The following is a 24,344-nucleotide window of genomic DNA, read 5'->3' as shown; positions in this document are numbered from 1 at the left end:
CAAAGGTAAAATTTAGGCATCTTTTGGAAAGCTAACATGTTCATAATTTATGATACATTCAACATTTGTAACACAATATAGCAACGAAATTCATGAAAAGTGAAATTATTATTGGTAAATAAATCAAACTTAGTCACCTCTTTCGATGCTGAGAGATAATTAGATTTTTATTCTTAAAGTTAACTCTTCATGAAAACAGGTGAATGCTCCAACTAATTTGGTAGTCACCACGCCTATTGAAACAATTTTCAATTGGCAATGGCGACCTGAGAATATCAAGGATACTCTTCATGAAAAGGGATCATTCTCTAACAACTCTCTATTAGAGCAGATCATGACTACTGGTGATACTAGTGATTACCTATGGTACATGACTAGGTAATTGGCTTTTACATCAATTAAATCAATTTTGGTAAGTTTCCACATAGATTTCAAAACAATGATAATTTAGTCATGCAAAAGAGAACAAAGAACTCACTTTTGATTTTTCCCCTTTCTTAGCCATTGTAGGCGACTTAACTATGATTTATTCTTCCACATGTTACAGCATTGATTTGAGCAAATTCCACCAATATTGGAGTAAGAAAATGAAGCTTCATGTTAACACAAAAGGGCACATTATTCATGCTTTTGTTAACAAGCACTTTATAGGTGATCACTTTTTCCTATTTTATTCTTAATGTTATATGGTGTTCTACTAATAACCTCCATCATTGATGTTCCATCTATATCTTTACTGCCTAATTATTGAATCTAATTGACCATTATTTCTAGATTGTCTAAATTTTAGATCAATAAAGTGATGCAATTTATTTTTCAAATTATTTATGATTATTAGTTAGGGTGAAAAATTTAGAAATGAATTTAATGAAGTTTATCAACCAGGATCTCAATATGCTGTGAATGGAAAGTATGAGTTTGAATTTGAGCTGACAACAAAAATGCGAAAAGGGCACAATTACATATCCCTTCTTAGTGCTACAAATGGACTTGCGGTTTGTATTTCCTTATATTAAACATGTTATTATTCCATATCATTTTTTTCTTCTTTAACAAGATATATTTTTAATTTTTTGCCAAAATATATGAAAAGATGAAAATTTCTCTTTCTTTAAACAATTGTGATCATACATCCAACAATTGAGGAAATTGAGAATCAAAATAGTATAGCATGAAAATTAAAAATGTTATGAACATATTTGAAAGATCATAAATTGAGATGTAAGAGAAAAAAATATTCTACTATTTTTCTTTCTCTCAAGACACTAAGCACAAAAGTTTTTCCTTGTATCTCTTAGACTAATGTATTTTAAGATAAAATTTGTATCTCAATATTACTTTTTACAAAGTTCCTTATATTGGTATTACAATATCTTTGTTTTAATGGAAAATGCATGATTTTAAGACCATTAATCTTATTTATTTTATTTCTCTTCCAATTAATTTTTGGAATTAAAACTTTGCTAACAATATTATATTGTGTTTGTTGCACTGGTTAGAATTATGGAGCATATTTTGATTTACAAAGGGTCGGAATCGATGGTGGTCCAGTCACACTTATTGGATATGGAAATGCGACAATCAACTTGACATCAAACACATGGACATATAAGGTATCATCAAGTACATATTTTAGAATATTCATTTAAATATTGTATTGTATGTTACAAAAATTCTTAAAATCATGCTAAAATTGTTCTAAGATTGGGTTGGATGGAGAGGACAAGAAAATTTACTTGCCATCAAAACAACAGAGTATCAAGTGGTTTTCTGGTCATCTACCTATTAATAGACCGTTGACATGGTATAAGGTAAGAAACTTTTGGTCTTTCTATTAGAAACACAAATTCATATTGTGATATTAAATTGTCTTTGTCGAACCACTATAGTCATATACTTAATTTTTTAACATTTTTTTCATTACAATTATGAACTAGTTGTTTTTTTATTATCCCAGACTCTATTTGAGGTTCCTGAGGGAAATGATACTTTGGTACTCGATTTACAAGGGATGGGGAAAGGGTATGCTTGGGTGAATGGACAGAGCATTGGCCGATATTGGCCATCCTTCATTGCTGATGATAAAGGATGTGAACCTTGTGATTATAGACAAGAGTATGACTCAAATAGATGTAGAACTGATTGTGGAAAGCCTTCTCAAAGATGGTAAGTGCCTCGATCCTTGTAATTTTGGATACTTAAGTTCTATATTGCATTTAAATTTTGTGAAATTATGGTTGGAAGTCATATTTTTTTCCGTAAAATTTCATTATGGATCTCTTATAGGTTTGTAGAATAGTAAACTTTAGTAGAAGGAACATTCAATTGTTAGACAAGTTTTCTTAAGTACCAACTACTACTACATTTGAGATATCTAAAATTTGATCATGTCAAATATTGTATTCATCGCTCCCTAAGGCTACGCAATAGAATATGAAAAGAATTAAACTAAATGATTATATTTTAGTGAGTTTCTAGATAAGGTAAAAGTATAATCGCATTGGTTTCTAAAAATATTACATCTTAAATTATCAGACACTTGAGAATTTATTTAATTTTCTTGTTTCTCATTATATTTTTTCAGTTAATATTGATATGATTATGTGGATATTAATTCGGGATGTATCTCTTCTTATGCAATAATTTTACATTGATCCTAAGAGCACAATTTCAAACAGGTATCATGTTCCCAGATACTTCACTACAAAAGGGCCCAATACATTGATCTTATTTGAAGATTTTGGAGGAGATATATCCAAAATAAGTCTTCAAAAAGTGTCTGTTGCGAGTATATTTTGAGGCTTATTTGCGGAAGGATATTGTGATGGTCTGGATGCCTTGTTAATAACGTAAAGTTAAGAGATATTTTAGTAATAACATAATTATAATATGAATATAACCACAAAATTAAGTAATATATGATCAAATTTTTGTGATTGCAGGCATGTGTTCCCAAGCTCGATGCTTAACCGATGTTACAAAGAGTGCATTTAAATTTAGCGGATGCAGTAACCTTACCAAAAGAGCAGTGGTGCAAGCAAGATGTCGATTAGGTGTTTAATTTTCTATGTTTTTCAATATGAGGATGCTAAATTCGGACTCCTATTGTACATTGTCCAACCATATTGAATTCCTTGAATAAAATTTCTTATTACTAAATTTGAGATGGATGTCTAAGCTAAATGTCGTCGCCTGCACTCAGTGAATAATATATGGATGTGTTATACATAACTATATATATTAATTGAGAACTTAGCAAATTAAAGGTATGTCATTGACTTAGACAAGTCAATGCACATCCTTTGTCTTGAGGAAGGGCTTGATAATTAGTCAACAATGGAATCTTATATTTTAGTGATTGAGTGCATGTTGTTATCCCATAATTCATCTCGATTGGATTAAATTGTTTAAGTGCAATGGTTATCATGAGTCGTTAAGATTATTTCACCTATTTCAATGTTGGACCATTAACTAGTGGATTTTATTTAATATATATGAAATAGTTAGATGGTTGTCTATCATTGCATCATTTTCCAACCTTAGAAATTTACACTATATCACCATCTTTTCTCACTACTAGAAAAATGTTAATAGACAACGCCCCAAAGACAACGGTTTTTAGCAAAAGCGTTGTGGTTTTTCAATTTACAACGTTTTTAGTCAAAACCGTTGTCTTTGAAAACCAAAAGACAACGTTTGTTCAGAAAGCGTTGTCTATTAGTGTTGATTTTGGGTCAACCACAACACTTTTAAAAAATCGTTGTCGAAAACGTTGTCTTTTAGCGAGTTTTTTTACCAAAGACAATGCTTTTAAAAAGTATTGTCGTTGACCGTTGTCGTTGAGGGTTTAGAGGGTTTATATCCAGGTTTTTTATCGGGCGAGTCCGCGATTTCCTTCGTGCGTACACCTCTTCTTCTCTTCTCTCGCCCCAGTTTCGTCCCTCCCGCTCGCACCTCTAGCTCGTCTTCTCCCGCGCGCTCCATTTTCGTGCCTCTCCCGCCCCCTCTCGTGCCTGCCCTCTTCACCCGCCCCCTTTTGTGCTCCTCTTCGCGCCGCTGTGAAGAGGCGAAGACGAAGATAGAACGGAAGCCGCCTCCGGTCCTCCTTCAGGCCCGTGCTCCTCTCTAGGGCGGTGCTCCTCTAGGCCCGTGCTCCTCCAGTGCGTACGGTGACCTCCTCATGATTTTCTGTTGATTTCATTTGTGCGATTTTTTCGCCAAAAGCTTACATTTGGCTTCTCCAACTGGTGAAGATCGTGAACGAACGATCTTGGTGCTGCCTCGAGGAAGGATCTACATTTACTTTTCTCCATCTGTTCTTGACCTGCGATGGGGCTCATCTCGAAAAACATTATCCCAGCGTGTGGAAACATGTGCGTTTGTTGCCCGGCGTTGAACCCTAGCTCTCAGCGCCCTGTGAAACGGTACAAGAAATTGCTAGCTGAAGTCTTCCCCAAAAATCTCGTAAGCGTTCATTTGAAAAGTTTGCTATTCTCATGATCTCGTTGGTTTGTTTCGGTGTAATTGAGTGAGATTCGTTTCGATTCTGTTGTTGCATCTGCTTTCATTTCTCTATGTGCATGTTGTGTGATTCTTGAAATGTTAAATATTACGAGTCCATTTCCATGTTTGTAAACCTAATTCCGTTTGCTGTTCCATTAAGGTGTCTATCTTTTTATATAATAGTTATTTTCATAAGATGGACGGCAATCACAACAAAGAAAAAGCTATTTACGCTTGTAAGGGCTTTCATATAATTGAAAATTAGATTAATTGGAATGATATGAGAAAAGTATATTTAGTGAATCTCAACATATCTAGGAGAATGCAATTATGCAAGCTTATCCCTTTGAGTCAAGGTTGTCATGAATGAGATAGTAAGGAATGGCGAGAGAACATAGGAATGGTCTGTAAGTTCATTAGATTACAATTTAGAATCTACCAGAAATTTGGGTTGCCTAGGCCAATATGAATCATAGTGTCATAATATGCTAAGGTTTGTATCATAACCTTTACATACATTCATCTATCTAGGAACTCTGGTGAACATTCTACATGAAATGAGATGAGGTACTGCACTTCATTGATTTTGAATTTTGACAGATGAGACAATTTCTCCAGATGCTTTAACTTTTTATTTGCATTCATGTTCTTAATAATTTTCACAAGAATATATGGCTAGATACTTTTCATTTGCAGGATGGTCTTCCTAATGAAAGGAAAATCATGAAGTTATGTGAATATGCTGCTAAGAATCCACTTCGGATCCCAAAGGTTGGTACATTTGGTACAAAATCAAGTTTCTGATTCCTAACAGTTTGAAGAATTTGAATATTTACTGAATCTGACCTTTCCTTGATAGATTGCAAAGTATCTTGAACAAAGAGGTCACAAGGAATTGCGAAATGGGCATATCAACTTTGTAAAGATTATTACTGAAGTCTATAACAAATTGCTTTACATATGTAAAGAACAAATGTAAGTTGTGACAACATTTGTCTGCTCAATCTAAGTTATAATGTTTTTGTTTCTCAGAAAAGCTTATTATCTCTTTTATAGTAGCTTCAATAATGATTCAAACCATTGTGCTCTTTTCTATCTTATTGACCACAAACTTTGTTTCCAAATAAATATTTTTATTTGAATTTGTATGAATTTCTTTGTAAAATTGTAAATTAATAATATGATATGTATTCATAAGAAAACTTGGATAAGTTAAGTATGTCTGTTTTTTCTGTTCATACACCTTTTGTTAGTAGTTGCCATTATTTTTTGAAAATTTAATTTAACTTATTTATTTTTTTACATCACTACACACAATGGATGTGAGATAATTGAAACATCAGAGAAAAAGATAGGTCTTACTTTAGTAATGATCCAGCATTTGTATTTAGGAATTATATCAGTTTAATATTTATCATGAGGGTTTTTATACAGGTCTACAAAATAGCAATCCCCTTTTTGAGCCATCTTAATATTTTTGATGTTCTATTGGTATACTTTGGCACCTTGTATGGTACATGCTTCTGAATTGATTAACGCGCAGCATTGTGTATTCCTTATGATGCGACTTTTGTGGCAGTGCATATTTTGCTGTCAGCCTGTTGAATGTTATTGTTGAGCTTCTGGATAGCAAGAAGCAAGATGACATAAAGGTTGTCGGATGCCAAACATTAACAAGATTCATTTATAGTCAGGTAAGGGTACAAGGCAATTTTGTAATTATTGGTTTCAATGCACCTTTCTTTAATTACTCGGTAGTTCAAATTTTGTTGCAATGTTTTGCTCATTTTGACTTCACTTGATTTGATACTTTCCTTCGATAACTTAGTCATTAGTATTTTTGTGACAGAAATTGTCTGTTATCATGTTCTAGCTGCTTGAAACTTTGGCGATAGTATAAATATGACTGATGTGTACAAAGCCATAAATTTTAATAAACCTTTGCCTATAACATTTTTGCAAAACGTTCTAACCTAGAGATAGCTTCCATGTTCTTGTTGTAATTTGATTGGGTAACTACTTATTATAAAGCTTTAGTTGTTAGGAAATGATCCAATTATATATTATAAGACTTGATAGTGATGAAAGATGAGGTATGTGTGATCTTATAGGCCATATTTGAATGTATCAAACATATTTTATTATTCAACCTATTTAACTTGTTAACATCTTCAATTATTAGAAGCCTCGAAGGAAGATTGACCACCAACAAAAAAGGAAACTGACTTTGTCAGCAAGTGTCCCTAGATCATTACGTATGTTGTATTGTTATAGTATGCGTGTCTTACAAGACTAATATATCATTCACATGTTAAAACACTAATATATCATGTTTTATTAACGTATGTAGGGCCTTGAGATTGTTTAATTCAAACAAGGGAAGGAAAGGTCGGAAAAAACCAGTGTGAGAAATACTACAGGTATGTGTAATTATGTTTGATATGGTCTTGATGTGTGTATTTGTCTTTTAACTGATAGTGGAGTCCAATTACCACAGACACCTCGACAACCAGATGGGAAACAATGTGGTTATTATGTGATGAGATTTATGAGACAGATTATTGTAGAAATTGAAACTATTGAAAGAGATGGACTACGATCAATAGTACTTGTTCAAATCACTTCAAATAAACCATTTATCATTTTGCAAAGTCAGTGTTGATTGTTTTTCCAATTAACTTAATCTATATGTGTGTTCATAGTTTAAGGCAGCTGAGTACACTCGGGCAGAAATTGATGAGGTGCGTTCAGAGGTGGCAGACTGTATACAAGATCATATTTATGAGTAGGTATGGAATGCTGATCTCCATAATTCCATTTATTTATAATATATATATTTGTTTGTGATTAATTCTGCTGCTGTTGTTGTGTATGGAATGCTGATCTCCATAGTTCATTGTGTATAATTCTACTGTTTGTGATTATTTCTGCTGTTGTTGTTTATGAGTAGGTATGGAATGCTGATATCCGTTGTTCATTGTGTATAAATCTGCTGCTGTTGTGCCCATATTTTGGATAAATTAGTATTATCTTTTGGCAGGCTCGTATTTGGCAGATGGACCTGTTCTATTTCTGCTGCTGATACTTGGTGATGCTAATGTTGTGTCCATACTTGGTGATGCACTTGCTGTTACTTGGTGCTGCTAATGTTGTGATGATATTCTGTTGCTGTTGGAGGATATTCTGTTGTAATGATATTTCTGCTGCTGTTGGAGGATATTCTGTTGTAATGATATTTCTGCTGCTGTTGGAGGAAAGTATTGTTGCGTTGAAACCTTTGTTATGGACCTGCTGCTGTTATGGAGCTTCTATGTTGGAAGTTGTAACTTGAATTTGTGTTATGAACTTGTATAAGTTGTATGTTATCGACCTGCTGTATGTTATGAATTTGTGTTATGAACCTGCTGTAAGAATGTTTTTTGTGTAAATATAAGTTGTATGTTTTGTATGTGATTTAGTAAATTTTGTAGTCAATGGTTTTGTATTTACAAAATATATTATTTCTTATTTACTGCTAAAAAAAATCAAAAGACAACGCTTTTAAAAACGTTGCAAACCCCAAGCAATTTGTAACAAAATTACAACGCTTTTTAACCGTTGTAAAATGTGTTGTCATACCTATTAAAAACAACGTTTTTAAAGCGTCGCAAAAAGCGTTGTAATATTTACAACGCTTTTTATGCGTTGCGAAGGTGTTGTCGATGTTAACAAAGACAACGCTTAAAAAGCGTTGTCGTTGAGGGACCCCTTTTACAACAGGGCCTCTTACAACGCTTTTTAACCCACAAAGACAACGCTTTTTCCGCGTTGTCTATTAACATTTTTCTAGTAGTGATTTGTCAACATCTTAAGCTTAGTTCCCATATAAGGAACAAGCTCTTGACTTGTTACAACATCAATTGTTACATCACAACCACAAGATAACACAAAAGGAAAATTCAAATCACTAAAATAGTATTAGAGTCTTTATTTTATTCATATAAATCTAAAAACCTAAGCTGAATAATGTCACATACAATAGTAAAATAACATACTTGAATAAAAATACCAATGACAATAACAACAATGACATGAATACATGAAATAGTAAAAAAGATACAATACTACAACTCATCTCCAATCAATTGTCGAGCTAGCATTTCTAAGCGTGAACAAACTAAAAACTGACCAACATAAAGTAATCTTCTCAAGACTATGAACCAAGAGGTTAAAAGAAAGTGGAGATTGAGAACACAAGTGCAAAGTGAAGAAAATAAATGTGTGAGATATAATGAGAATAGAGGAAATAATTAAAATCAAACACTAAATATAAAGTCTCATTATTGGGGAAATGAGTTTAGGTGCAATGAAGTGACCTAATGCACATGGAGCTCAGAGCTATTTGACTTGATGAGGTAGGGTCAATTTGTCCTCAATGGCTTGGATCAAGGTTATCTAGATGATAATGAGAAAAGTCCTAACAGGTCATGAAAGATTGGATGTTAGGCACGAAAAGTGAAATCTTGACAAGTCATGGAGGATCGGATATTAGGCATGAAAAGTGAAATCTTAATAAGTCATAGAGGATCGGATGTTAGGCATAAGATAAAAAGTCTACACAAATAAAAAAGAATCAAATGTTTAACAATGATGAAATCTTGATGAGTCAAAGTTGATTGGATGTTAGGCATAAGACAAGAAGTCCAAACAAATCAAGGAGGATTAGATGTTTGATAACGGTGAAGTCTCAATATGTCATTATCGATCAAATGTTAGGCAAAAGAAGTCTCAACAAATTAAGTTGATCGAATGCTAGATAACAAAAGTCATGATAGATTGAGGCTAACCAGATATTAGGCAAAGTAAGAATTCAACTTTGATAAGGTTGAAATGGAGGTATCAATCAACTACTATGAAAATAGCAATCAATTGATGAATCTTAAACCACAAGTGCAAGGTCTGAGTGGGTTTATAGTATGAACAATCAATTGTTAGGTGATAGCAGTTGATTGTTACATCAGTTGAGTAGTGTACTCGCCTACTGATACTATTAGAGCAAACAAAACATTTGAAATTTGACTGAGCAACTCGACTAATTGTCATCAATCAACTAATGAAGAGAAGTAATCAACTGTTTGCCGAAGTGAATTGAGCCATTAGGCTAACAGAGAAGAACAATGTTCGAATCAAAAGTGGAGCAATCGACAGATGGTGACAAGTAATCGACTGTTAGACGGATTCCAACCATGAATTTAAGCCTATAAAATAGGGCTTAGTGGAGGATTTCGTACGTTGATTCTTGAAGGTTTTGAGGGGAAGTGTTGCAGCATTCTAAACCTTCAGGAGACAATAAAAATAATAAAAAATGATCAAAATAAAGATTTACTATTGTAAAGTTGTTTCATTTGCATTGTCCGTATTTGTTAGTGTATCTTTGTATTCTTGTTTGTGTTACTTGTAAGAATAAGTATGTAAAAGGTTTCTTCAGCTCTGGAAGGTGTCTAGTAAGAGAAAGTATAGTAGTGCTAATGCTAGGACGTTAGACCGTGGAGCAGGAATCTGAAGTTTCAAACCATATAAAAATTAATTTGTTGTGCTAGTATTATTTATGTTAATTTGTTTATATTTCCTCTGTGCTCTAACTCTTTGTAAACAAACACATGAGAACAATAGATTGAAATGAAGCAAATAGCTATTCACCCCTATGTTAATATCAACCATCCCAATAAATTATTCCTATGGCAAAATCCAAAAGCTTCGATAAGGATTGTTTGACAAGGATTAATTGATTGATGGCAACAAGCAAGCAGTCGACTAAAGTAACGAGTAAAGTAATTGTGTAAGAAAGATCAATTGAACTGAGATATAAATCAATCGATTGAGATAGAACATAACATATATTTTGAAGAGTAACTGAAGACTCAATCGAAGGATGTATGTAGGATCTTGGAGTTTTTAAATTAGTTAACTCAAAATGTTAATTCTTTGTTAAAATCATTTGTCTCCCCTCCATCTTTTACTCTTGTTATAATTATTCTTTGTGCTAACTATTTCTCTTATGAAGAAGACTATTAAGAGATTTTTTTTTCACTATAAAGAGTTTTAAAAAGGAAAAAAAATTATGGATTTAAAAGGTTATACGGAATTAAAGATTGTTAAACCATTTAAAACATCAGGTTTGAGTTGCTCTTCTCACTATTCTCTTGTTATTTACATTTCAGTTTTTTTATAATTTATATTTTTGTCTTTGTTTATTTTTTTAGCAAATTAATCATTGTAGAAGTTTTAAATGAGGATAGTGAAAATCTACCATCCTAGATATCTCACACGGTCGATCTCACAACCATCTATAAGTAGATAAATTGAGAAGTTGTAGTTGATCACGACGGAGGATGACATTGTCTTGGCTTCGCCAAGATTCGACCCTTATCCATTTCAATAAGTCTGCTCCATCATAACTAACTCAATTATATTCTGGGAACTACTTAAATGAGGATGCTTTTCAACAAAAGGTGGAATCCACCATCCTAGCGGCCCCACACGGTCAGCCCCACGACCATCTGTGAGGAGGTAAATCGAGAAACTGCAGTTGACCACAACGGAGGAGGGCATTGCCTCGGCTTCGTTGAAATTCGATCCTTGTCTAATTCAACAACTCTGCTCCATTGTAACCAATTCAACTATGTCCCGAAGGCAAATTAAATGAGGATACTCTTCAAGTCTAAATGAGGATATTCTTCTGGAAGGTGGAATTTGCCACCCTAGCGGGCCCACACAATCGGTCTCATAACCATCTGTGAGGAGGTAAATCGAGAAACTACAGTTGGTCATGACACAGAAGAGTATTGTTTCGTTATAACCAACTCAGCTATGTCCTAAATGAGGATACTTTTCTGTAAAAAAGTGGAATCCGCCACCCCAGTGGCCCCACACGGTCGGCCCCATGATCATCTGTGAAGAGGTAAATCGAGAAACTGCAGTTGGTCATGACGGAAGAGGGTATTGTTCGGCTTTATCGAGATTCAAACCCTTATCATCTTTTGTAAGTCTGTTCCATCGTAATCAACTCAGCTATACCCTCCGGAAGTTAAATGAGGATACTCTTCTGTAAAAAAGGTGGATCCGCCACCTTAGCGGCCCCACACGGTCGGTCCCACGACCATCTGTGAGAAGGTAAATCGAGAAAGTACAGTTGGTTACGACGCAGGAGGGTATTGCCTGACTTCGCCAAGATTCGAACTCTTGCCTTCTTCTGCAAGTCTGCTGCGTCGTAACCAACTCACCTATGTCCCGGGGGTCTAGGTAAATGAGGATACTCAAACCGCCCCAAAGAGGCTAAGATTACAAAGATAAGAACATATTGGTCCTAGGAGAATAGGGCTCGCACAACTTTCCAGCATTAAAAATTGCCTTTGTCTCTTTCCGATCGTGCTCTAAATAAAAAATACTCAAATTTATCACCTTTGATAGTATTTGGCATTTGGACGGTCCCTCAAGTTTTGTCGAGGAGAGCCTGTTTACATAGTAGTCTAAGACCAAACGAGCTCGTTGTCCTCGACTCGAGTTTGACCCATCAGTTCCTCTATTTATTTTGTGGATTTACTTTAAAAAATTAATAAAATTGAAATCAAAAGCAAAATTAAAAAGAAAAGTCAAAAAAGAAAAAAAAAGAGGGAGACAGTTATCAGCTGGGTTTCTCCAGAACCCAATAAAGTCACCTCGACTGCGCGGAGGAGTACCAGGCGAGCGAGTAAAGAAGTGGGTAATAAATAGAAAAAAAAGGAAAGGAGTGACATTTAAATGAGTAAAGCAGTGGGTAAAAGAAGAAGGGAAGGAGTGAGATTATAGGAACCATTTTATAGTCTCCCCCTCTCCCTACCCTCAGTTGCTTTTCCTACAGTGAAAGTCTCTTCGGCCATGGAGGAAGAGAGGTTGAGAGCGGAAGAGTTCGCGCATAGTCCGGTGCACTACGCAGTGGCGATGGGCGACTCGGTCGCTCTGGGTCGCCTGCTCACGTCGCTCCCCCGCCTCGCGCACCCGTCGGAGATACGCACGGAGGCCGACTCCGCCCGCGAGGAGCGCCTCGCCGCGGAGATCGCCTCCGTTCTGGATCGCCGGGATGTGCCTCGCCGCGACACGGCCCTCCACCTGGCGGTCCGTCTGGACCGCACCTCTGCGGTGGCTGCGCTCGCGAACGCCGGCGCGGATCCGTCACTCCAGAACGCAGCCGGGTGGACGGCGCTGCAAGAGGCGCTCTGCCTCCGGAGACGCCGCCTTGCGCTGATGCTTCTCCGTCAGCACCGGAGATCTGCGTGGGCCAAGTTCCGCCGCCGCCTTCCGCCGCTACTCGTAGCGCTCCGCCGTGTTTCGGACTTCTATCTGGAGCTGGAGTTCCACTTCGAGAGTCCGCTTCTCCCTTTTCTTCCCCGCGTTGCGCCCTCCGACACCTACCGCATCTGGAAGCGGGCAACCGACCTCCGTGCCGACACCTCTCTCGCCGGTTTCGACGGCCTCCGTGTCCGTCGTTCTGACCAGTCCTTCCTTTTCCTCGGCACCGGTACGGGCTCCACCGTTCCCCCGGGCTCCCTCCTCGTGCTGCACCGAGGCCGGAGGGAGGTGCGCGATGCGTTTGAGGGCGCCGAAGCGGCTGCTCCGGCTGCCGACGAAGCCGACATTGTCGCTGATGCTAGCGCCTATCGTCCAGGCCTCGACATCACGGCTGCGCAGTTGGTCAGCAGGACCAACTGGCGAAGGCGTGAGAAGATCGAGATGGTCGGTGAGTGGAAGGCCAGGGTTTACGAGATCCACAATGTCGTCTTCAGCTTCAAGACAATGAAGGCTTGTGCAGAAGAGGGCGAGAATGACGGTGATGACGGACAAAATCTCGTTGTGCCCCTCGACCTCCATGAGGATGACGATGAGGGCTTCTTGGTGGCGGAGATCCCAGATATGCCTCCGCGGCACAGCTGCTATGAGCCGAGGGTTCGGGAGAGGGAAGAACTCGGACAGACGGCCAGGAGGAGGAGTGTGGACGTGCGGCTGCGGGAAGAGGACAAGGAGTGGGCGAGACCAGCAAGGGTGAGGGTTGGGAGGAAGAAGGAGAAGGAGATGGTGAAGAGTTTGCTGCCGGTTGTGTGGCTGACTGAAGACTTCCCACTGAAGCTGGAGGAACTGATGCCATTGCTGGATATCCTTGCTAACAAAGTGAAGGCAGTGCGTCGCCTCCGGGAGCTGCTGACCACTAAATTTCCCCCCGGAACTTTTCCGGTTAAGGTAAACATAGATCTTGCATCTTCACCGATTCCATATGATGCCAACCTGCAGGATAATCTCTTTACTGCTTGCCGTTTATTGAGTTTAAAATTTTAAGGCAGACCTACAATCCAGTTGAATATTTTTTGCTTACAGTTGATTGAGTTTAAATTTTTAGGCACACTCCTACAATCCAATTGTGTGCCTACCCACAACATTAAATTGAATATATTCATATTTAATTAGATTTGATTGTCATTTACTGTGACTAATATTTTGTTTGCTATAGAAAGCTTTCAATAATATGGGATTCTTATTGAGTTTAGATAGAAAGATTCTTTCATTATCATCATCCATCCATAATTATCATTCATCTTGTTGAAGTTAAAGTCAAAAATTTACATTGTTGTTTTTATATATTTACAATATGAATAATTTTATTATGCTTCGATATTGAAATGTTAAATTTGAAAAATTCATATTAACACTATTTATTGAAAGACAATAGAGATAAGAAAATATAAATATCAAATATAGTTCTAAAATATTCTTATTAAATTGTAGGATCTTATGATCTCAATTCATAGAAAAGATCTCAATCTTTAGTTGTGATATCAACTCTAATCAAGTTAAGGCATTGCATGTGTGCAATAGAAGGATGAATCATTTGGATGTTCTGCTGCCTATGGCAGCGTAAATCATGGTGTCACAATGTAGCGCTCGGAAGAATAGAGTAAAGATTGTAGGCAGTGTGCTGCATTCAGTCAACCTATATCCTCCTTAATCTTCCATTTAAATCCCTTCTCAATGTTAGTTGTCACTGAAGAATTCCTGATTTGAATAGGTATTGACTTTTGTTGTAAGATACTCTTCTCTGAAAATTATCATGTCAATGCTGGCCAAATCTCAATTTTAACTTTACAATGAAGCAGGCCTTTACAGTGCTTCTCGAACTAATCTTGGCTGTTGATCAATCAATGTTCGAGATCTATTCCACTCAGGTCCAACGGCTATGAAAAGGGCCTTAACGAAAAGCACTCTGAAGGTCCACGGCACATTAGTCTTATTCGTGCTATGAAAGAAACTACTATGGTTGCTTCTGATGCGAGAAGCACCTATATTGAATATACTGTGGTGACCTAGTTTTGTGCTTAGATGAGAAAGTCTAACATTTTTGAATTCGTCGCAAAATTTGTCCCTAAAAATTCATTTTTTTGTAGTGAAATACTCTTATTTTCAACACCTCAGTGGGGAAGTAAATTCTCATTTTGGTTTTGTTTCTGCAGGTTGCCATTCCAATCTTACCAACTGTGAGGGTGGTGGTTACATTCACCAAGTTTGCCTATCTAACACAGTCTGAACAGTTTTTCACACCACTCTCAAGCCCAAGACTCTTGCCAGTGCCCGAAGATGAGGAGAATCACAAAGCTGAGACCCATAAGAGCTCATGGCTAAGGTGGAACACCTCTTCAACCAAAACATCTGTAAATCGATCAAAATCAGCAAACACTTCTCAAGTGATCGACCACACCGACCCATTCGACATCCCGAGCGATTATAAATGGGTTAGCATCCACACAAAGAGTCAGAATAGTAGGACCATGAAGCCAAAGAAGGGAAAGCAGATGGCATAACTGACAGAGGAGAGGAGAGAGCTGGTGCAACTTGCACAAGAAAATGTAATTTAGATCAATCCCATCAGAGCTGGTTATTAAATTGTTGGTTTGATGGTTTATATGCCTCGGGATGTCTAGTGAGCTTGTTCTATTGCTTAAGATTTTGTTTTTGTTCTCAGATATATGAACCATGGATTCGGCTTTCTCCTAATGTCAGGTTGGGCTGGTATCAGTGAGCCGTTCTTGGTTTGCATGACCTTGTTGGATTGAATGGACCTGTGTGTTTCATGTTCTGAAATGGCTGAGCATCGACCTATGGTTCATGAATTCAACAATAAAAAACCTTAGAATATTAATTTATTAACAACTTTTAAAAAATTGAAAGCAAATTTTAAATCAAATTAAGGTGAAAATGGTAAAATCGTGTGGATTATGGCTTTTGCATTTTCTGCGTGGTCCCCTAATCATGGGAAGAATGCTTGAATAAGACATATCGGGACCATTTAGAACACCAAAAGAGGAAGAGAGTTAAATCGAGATCTGAAGAACTAACCCTAAGATAACTGTTATGAATAAGGGTAACTCTTGTCATGTGAATTACATTATGAATCATTTATATTACATCTAATTAATTATAAATTATATAAAATAAATATAAAAATTAATTATATATTTGAAAAAGTATATTATAAATTGATACGGCAGAAGCCTATAATGATCACGTGGCCCGCAAGATCCTAATGAGTGTGGGGTTATCAATCAAAATTATGGATAGCAAGCTGACAACCTCATCCTCTAGCAGCGACTTCGACCTCACGTGTCGATCTCTACTTGGTCTTACGGGCCGATCTCATCTTGACCTCAAGTCTTGGGTCTCATCTTGGCCTCAAACCTCAGGTCTCAACCTTAACCTCTGTTCGGCCTCATGAGTTGATCTCATCTTAGCCTAGAGTCTCGAGTCTCGACCTCGACCTCGACCTTTGCTTGGCCTCACGGGCTAATCTCATCTTGGCCTAAGTCTTGAGTCTCATCTCGGTCTCAAATCTCAAGTCTCGATCATGACCTCTGCTCAGCCTCACGAGTCGATCTCATCTCAACCTCAAGTCTCGGGTCTTGATCTCGACCTCTGCTTCATCTAGGTCTCGGACATAAACCTCAAAAATGCCTTGATCTCGAGCGCCAACCTCATCTCAACCTCGGATCCCAAACTTGGGCTTTGCTTGGCCTCGAGCGCCGACCTTATCTCAGCCTCGGGTCTCGAGCTCGATCTCAGCCCAGTCTTATGCACCGACCTCATCTCAACCTCAACCCGGTCTCATACGCCGACCTCATCTAAACCTTGAATCTTTCATTATCCGCTTCTAGGTTAAGTTCATAAAGTCAGTTCGTACGTAAGATCATGAAACCCTAAGGCTGTTTCCCTCGAAAAATAAAAAAATATCCCAAAAGACATAGACAATTAGAATGTGTATATAGAGTATACCATAAATGGTAGCAAGTATTTCGGAACATATCTTAAACGGATGTTAATGTTTCGAAGATTTGATACATTGATAACTCTATAAAAGGCTATCCATACCCATGGACACAGGTATGCACATATAAAACTCTAATTTTTTTCAAGTCCTTAATCTCCTTCCTCTAGCAAAACCCCTAATTTAAGTAGGAGTGGCTTATCGAGATCCACTCCGACCCTATTCTAACTCTCTTTTGAAGTGCTTTTCAGATCCCTTCATCCCTTTCGATGACTATCTCCAGGGAGTATGCACGTCAGCCTGTTCGTTGACCGGTGACTTGATTATCTACGGTATTTAGCCGGAACAAATTGGAGTCGTTTGTGAGAACTCTGAGCTAGGACATGATGATGGTTAACACCGAAAGAATTAATGACAATCACGATTCCGCTGGAGAAAAAAGTTGTGACGAAGTAATAGTTATGACACTAGAGAAGATTAATGGGTTGGTGTCCCAAGCGATGTTAAATGTACTACAACAACACTCGTTATTTTAGACTTTGCCCTTAGGGGCTACTCCTCCCTCACAAGATGAACCCTTTATTTCTAGCAAAGTGCCCCCACTATTAGGGAAGCATACCCATTATGAACTCTCTTAACGAAAAGATAACCCTTCTATGAGGATTCACATGAATATCAAGCTGAGATATCCCCTCTGTTATATTTAAGAGGTGTTCTAAGACAATCACTTTAGATATTGTATTATCTATTAGATAAATAAAATCACTATTTGAGTATACATTTTCTATGTATTGGATTTGATCTTAAACTCAATTACTAAGGTCCAAATACAATGCATATTATGAAAGAAATTATAATTGAATCATAATTAGTGGGTATCTCTACATGTGTAATTATATATATATATTGAAATATTCCTTAGTCGATGAATTGATGAGACTGAACATCATCAATTCTGTGAGACTAGCATATGTTAGACTTCATATTTTATTAAGCAGGTGATCCTTACTGGCTAGAAACATTGGGATATTGAGAGTTAACATATGGATACTGGTTAAGGATAACTAGTTCATCGAAAGTGATTTGCCATAAGACTTCATGTGGTTCTATAAATTTATATGAAGATCTCTTTGTAGCTCGATTGTAAGTTTTTTTGGCTTGAGGTATTCAAGTCATCTTGGTCATGAAGACTTATATTTAACATCTTAAGCAAGCGTCTCTACGAAGATGTGGACCTGAAATGATTGGATATAAGCCGAAGTGTCCGAAAATCTTTTAATAGCCAATAGAGGATTCACTACTCCTTTAATTAGGAGATGTATACCATATAACCACTTGTCAGGATTGTTACTTGTAAGTCTTTGGTTAAAGTAGAAGCATGTCAAGAGGATGGTCCTCTTGGATATTTATTTTGAGTAACTTGAATTCATAAGACAAGGAACTATAGCTTGGGTTATGTATGACGTAGTCAGTCTAGTGGGGACTGACACATAGACTATATCCTGAACTAAGCGGGTATAAGATGAGTGAAAAGAACAGACACACGAACAAATGTAGTTGCTGAAGGGTTCAAAAGTGCTTCTGAATTCAACTATATTTTTTTGATTAATTAGGGGTGATGATGTACTCCTAGGTGTCACTCATGATTGATCCATAATTAATGGTTAATTATGGACGACCAACATAAATTGGAAACTTATAAGGTCACATGCACTATGAGTTTCTCCAAGAGATATAAAATGAGTTTGACAATTGAATTCTCTTCTGCAACAATTGGATTCTCAAATCAAGAGAGATTGAGTTTGATTGGACCAGACAAATGGAAAATATAAAAAATATTTTACTAGAAAGGAAGTGCGGATGGACCACATCTTTTGAAGACAAAGTGGACCCTCTTTAGTTTAATTATTAACTAAATTAGTTTGATTTAAATTAAAGGTGATTTGATTTTGAACTAATGTGGTTTGGCTATGAACCAAACTTAAGTCTAGCAGTTTGAATTTTGATTTAATGGATGCAGTTTTTTGTTAGCAAATCATATCTGTTAGAGATTTATAAATATAACTCTTATGAAGATTTTTTATAAGATTGAAAACCTAGTTGTTAGGTTTAAAACTGTAGCCCCCTCTCCTCCTCCACTGTTTGAATAGCCACTAAACACAAACACAAAGCCTTCTCCTCTTTGTGTTGTCGCCACCTCTGACCTCTCCCTTGGTGGTTCTTGTTGCCGCTGGCCAAAGAAAGTCATCCAAAGCTCCCCACCAATCATTGAGCATCCTAGGATTAGTGTCCTTCCAAGGGTCAGCCATCTCGGTGCCAAAGGAAGCTACAACCGGTGGTGGAAACAAAAAACATGATGGGAAGCAACAGTTGCTTTTCCACCAAAAGGTATTGTTTCCTTCTTACGTTTTGGCCATTGTTCTAGGGCAATTGTTGTCACTGGAGCAACCATGGAATTTAGGTTTGATGCCCTTCTTGATAACGAACCATACGATATTCAAACGGTGGTATGATCACCTGCGTTCAATCTGATTCGTATCGCTAGATTGGCTCGAGCTGTCGGATACAAAATCGAACCATAGGTCCTTTATTGGATAACTTGTCTCCACCCTTCGACTAGTATCAAAGCGGAGACACGATATGTGACTTAGGAAAGTCATCTCGAGGAGATCTTTGCATGGATACGAGTAGAGACAACTTTGCTCAAGGTTGCTAGTTGATGTCATTTCCACTTCACGCCATCCAAAAGGTATAAATTTATTTATGTCTTATCTATGATTATGTTTGCATGTGTATATAACTTTATGTGGTTGTTATACGTAGTTAGTAATAAAATTTTTATTATGCTTCTGCTACATGTTTAGAGAAATATAAATTTTAAAATTACGCATATTGAAATCCAACAGTGGTATCAAAGTCATCGCGTGTTTCAACATATATTGTAGATATTTATTTAATGTGTTATGGGTTGTCTAAAATTATATTTTGGATATGTTAGGATATTTTAGATCAAGAAATTATTCTTTAATCTGATATAAAAATTTTTATCGTTTATAAAAGTTTTCAAATTTATTTGAAAATCTAATTTTGAAAATTATTTCCTAATATGATTAAGAAAATTAAATTTTAAAATTATTTTTTAATTAAATTAAAAAAATTTAGATTTGGAAATTTTCCTTATATATATATATATATATATATATATATATATATATATGTTAACAAAGATTTCAGTGCAGCTTAAGTGTAAATTTTCTTTGACTTGCGGTATTCAAGTCACCTTGGTCATGGAGGCTTATACTTTAACATCTTAAGCAAACATCTCTGAGGAGGTGTGAACGCTAGATGATTGGGTATAAGTCAAAGTACCCGAAGGTGTATGAATAGCTCACAGAGGATTCACCGCTCCTTGAAAAAAGAGACGTATACCTTGCGGTCGCTTATCAGGATTGTTACTAAAAGTCTTTGGCTAAAGCATTACATGTCAAGAGTATGGTACTCTTGGACACATGTACAAGTAACTTGAATCCACAGGACAAGAAAGTAGCTTGGGCTAGGTGTGACATAGTCAGTCCTAGTAGGGACTGACACATAGACCATGTCCTGAACCAACCAGGGTATAAGACGGTGAAAGGAACGAGACAGGTTTCATTGGAGCTGCTGAAGGGTTTAGAAGATGTTCTGGAATCAATCGTTAATTTTTTGATCAATTGAGGATCATGATGTACTACTAGGTGTCACTCATGATTATTTTATAATTAATGGTTAATTATGGATGATCAACATAATCTAGGAACCTATTGAGTCACACGCACTACAAGTTCTCTGAAGGACTTAAAACGAGTTTGAGAATGAGATATTCAGAATGAGAGAAATAAAGTCTGGTTGGACCAGACAAAGGATAATATGATGGAATTCGTCTTATGAAGACGAAATGAACAAAATTGATTTCGTTCAAATCAGAGGTCGTTTGGTTAGTGAATCAAATGATTCGATTTTGAACTAAATTAAACTAACTTGGTTTGATTTATAATGGAAGAGATTTTTGGTAGAACGGGTGCAATGAAAAGCTTCATCTTGTGAAGATGAATCAAACAAAACTAGTTTGAGTCAAATCAGAATTTGTTTGGTTAATGAACCAAGTGAACCAAAATAAATCTGATTTGTTACAGTATCGGTTTGCTACAGTATTAGGGTTTTCAGCCAGTCTGGTTCAACCCTGTTTTTCTCCCCGCCGCGCGCTCACGATCAGCCCTATTTTTCTCCCCACTGCACGCTCACGATCAGCCCTGTTCTTCTGCCCTAATTGCATGATTTCATCCTAGAAATCATGTGGTCGTCGACGAAAAACAAGGGATGATCGGGGTTTAAAAGGAGCTCAACAGTGAGCAAGTGTTTAGAGAAAAACCTAGATTCCTCTTCTCCATCGTCACAACTCTCCCTGCCGTGCACAAGGATCGCAAGAATCGTTCTCGCGATCCCGACGTCGCCGGCCGTGGTGACAGTGGACGGAGGAGCTGACCACGGTACATGAGGACTGATACCCTAGCGGCGTTCCCCTCTTCCTCTTCTTCTTTTCTTCACGATGGGCTGCTCTGCCACCGCCGCTGCTGTCCTCTTCTTGTGGATGATCGCCGAAGCACAATGAGTTGGAGCCTGAGCCTGTCGCCACCGTCGGAGCGCCACCTGATGGCTGCTGCCACCGTCGCCAGAATCCTAAGCACTAGTGATGTCGATTTTACTTCCAGACAGTGAGTAACAGCAGTGAGAAATCTAGAGAGTCGGCCCTCTTTCTCGTGCTTCTTCTTCCTTGTGAAGAGTTTGTTACCGATGCCAACAATCCAGTAGGAATCTAGTGTAGCTTCCAGATCTGGATCTTGTTGATCATTATTAGTGGATAGTAAACATTGGAAAGGGAAAAAGACACTGTCAATCGATTTCGATCGTTTGACGATTGTATGTTATCTTTCCTAGGAGCTTATGAAGCTTTCGGAGAATTGTTCCATTGTCACTGGAAAGCATTTTTCGATCGTTTTGTCCTAAATCGGCGGTCAATGGTTAACCATAAAAAATTACACTGTGAATACGATTCTCGGTGATAGTTAGAAAACCCTGGAATGATTGCGGCAAACGTTGTTGCATGGTTTTCGGAATAAGGCTTCTCTCGATTCGATCGTCATCGATCATCGGCTAGTACCGAGAACGATGATGCGACTCGTGACTTCCGAAGCTGTCTAGACGAGAGCTTGATGTGGATCACCAGTAGAGGTGGGACTTCGACGAGGACCACTCAATTGATGCCAACACCGCTCAACATCATCATCAATAAGGTACGCATTTAGAATAATTTATTATTCTAAAAATTTTAATTTTTTATCATTCCTTGTACGTTGTTATTTCCTATTATGCATGCGTGTGTTGTGTTAATAATTAGTTTAATTATTTATTTATTTCTGCTGCGCACGTTTGTGAAACGTGTAAACACGCGCATTGCACTAGGACGATCCCAACAGTGGTATCAGAGCCTGATAGTGCAAGGCCTATGCATAAAATGGTTTTACGTGTAGTAGTTAGTCGTAAATCTAATTTAGGAAATTTTATGATTTAATTTAGAATTTTTAATTATAGAAATTTCCTAATTGGTTAGGAAATTTCGTATTAGAAAATTTATTTCCTAATTAATTAGATTTTCTTAATTAAAATTTTATTTCTAAAAAAAATATTAAGATTTAATTTAAAATTTCTAATTATAGAATTTTTTAATTTGTTAGGAAATTTAAATTAGAAAATTTATTTCCTAATTAATTAGATTCTCTTAATTAAAGATTATATTTTTTAAAATAAAATATGTGATTAGATATGGAAATTTATTTCTTAATCTAATTAAAAATTTTTGATTTTTGAAATCAGATTCTTAACCATATTTTATTAAATAAGATTTACGATAACTATGGCTGGAAATAGTCATAATTAGTTGCTTTAATTATGTCATGTCATTCATTTGTCATGATTAGTTGAATTAATTATGTTATGTCATATCATTTATCATGATTAGTTACATTAATTATGTCATGTCATTTATTACCATGTCATGTAGATAATTTGTTGTTTGCATGAAAAGATGATGAGACCTGAAAATCCCTTATAAATAATTAAAGCTAACACTTTTTGCTAATATGGTTAGAACCGAAGTTTAATTTCTTGTTTGGGTTGTTGGACTTTCTCCAAGCCCGGCCTGAAATTAAACATGTTAGAACTATCAAGATATGATCTCACGATTAGCAGACTGGCTTTAACTTGAAGTATTGATTTATTGGACTCTCTCCAAGGTCAATGAAGATAGAGGTGATCTACTGTGTATTAATTAAACACTTAGAAAAAAATTTTAAATTTTTTTGACTTTCTATTGCACTTACACAAATTTTTTCTTTCCTTCCCTAATTTTATATATCCCATTTTTGCTATGATCAAAGGGGAAGAGTAGGCTGAGGTTCAGGGGAGGTTATAGTTCTAACATGAAACATTTTTTTCATGCTTAACCTATTTATTTAGTTCTATTTGTTTTCCTTATTTTTTAGTTTAACCCTAACTGGACCTAAGTTGATGCACATCAAAAAGGGGAAGATTGTTGGTGCCCCAGTTAGTTTTGATGTGATCAACCAGGTTAAGTTAGGTCCTGTGTTGTTCTAATCCCTCTGCTAAGTGTGCAGGAACTTAGGTACGGAGAAAGTCGAGCGTAAGACATAGCTGACAAGAAGGGTTGCACGGGGAAGTGAGCCGACGGGCTCAGTGCAATCCGAGGGATGCAGAAGCTACGGAAGAGTACGCCGGTGGAGCGAGAAGGACGTGTGCGACGTCCGAGGGACGAGAAGCCGGGAGGAAGCACACTCGAGAGGCGAAAGGCCGGAATCAGGTTCGGGTGAGCCAACTTTGGTTATCCAGAAATCACCCAACCAACGATTCTATAAAAAAGTCAATAAAAGTCAAACTATTGACTTTTGACTGTTGACTTTGGCCAGAGTAGAAGACTTAAACTTAGACTTTTGGACAGTGGCTTTTGAAAAAAAAAAAGAAAAGCTAAGATTTATCTTTTATCATATAAAAGATAAATACTTAATTTTTATTAAGAATAATTCTCTTTATCTTTTATTAAAGATAAAGTTTATCCTTATTTAATCAACCGCTACAATCAAAGCCTATCTCCGATCAACGGTTAGGATCGCATCAACGGATCAACAGCCAAGAGAAAGTTCATCTACGATCAACGATCCAGATCTATTCTCTTGGGCTATAAATAAGACTTAGAGTTTTAGAAGTTAGATAATCAATCTGTATAATTTTCTCTCTAAGTCTCTGTGCTACAACTGTAAATGCTTCTCCACCTAAAGGAGTTCTAATTGAGCATTAACCGCCTTGGAAGCAACGATCCAGTTGCAACCAAATTTTTTTTTTTAAAGGTTAGTGTTATTCTTTTTAATCGTCTATTCACCCCCTCTAGCCGGTCCAACCCGATCCTACA

At 36.9% G+C, this 24,344-nt stretch overlaps 1 protein-coding gene, 1 long non-coding RNA gene and 1 pseudogene across 3 annotated transcripts; all 3 read left to right on the top strand.

The window, feature by feature from the left end:
* The window catches only part of LOC141845972 (beta-galactosidase 1-like), a 23,845-nt pseudogene extending 20,784 nt beyond the window's left edge, over positions 1-3,061 (top strand).
* A 3,801-nt stretch (positions 3,062-6,862) lies between these two features.
* LOC141845825 (uncharacterized) lies at positions 6,863-7,774 on the top strand. 2 transcript variants are annotated; one of them, XR_012603296.1, is made up of 4 exons: positions 6,863-6,923; positions 7,001-7,108; positions 7,206-7,292; positions 7,559-7,774. It is a non-coding gene; the product is annotated as an uncharacterized LOC141845825 (long non-coding RNA). The 2 variants fall into 2 exon arrangements; XR_012603295.1 differs by lacking the exon at positions 7,559-7,774 and adding an exon at positions 7,454-7,510.
* A 4,625-nt stretch (positions 7,775-12,399) lies between these two features.
* LOC141846679 (uncharacterized) lies at positions 12,400-15,599 on the top strand. Its single transcript, XM_074734716.1, has 2 exons — positions 12,400-13,755; positions 15,021-15,599. Exons 1-2 carry the CDS (start codon positions 12,400-12,402, stop codon positions 15,366-15,368), a joined length of 1,704 nt encoding a protein of 567 aa, XP_074590817.1. The 3' UTR covers positions 15,369-15,599.
* The last annotated feature ends 8,745 nt before the right edge of the window (positions 15,600-24,344 follow it).

Source organism: Curcuma longa, chromosome 15, assembly GCF_044706935.1.
Source record: "Curcuma longa cultivar G26 ecotype Majalengka, Jawa Barat chromosome 15, ITB_CL_G26_1.1, whole genome shotgun sequence".
NCBI classification, from domain to species: domain Eukaryota; kingdom Viridiplantae; phylum Streptophyta; class Magnoliopsida; order Zingiberales; family Zingiberaceae; genus Curcuma; species Curcuma longa.
Note: the sequence above shows the minus strand (reverse complement) of the source record. Positions and strands in the feature narration are given on the sequence as shown.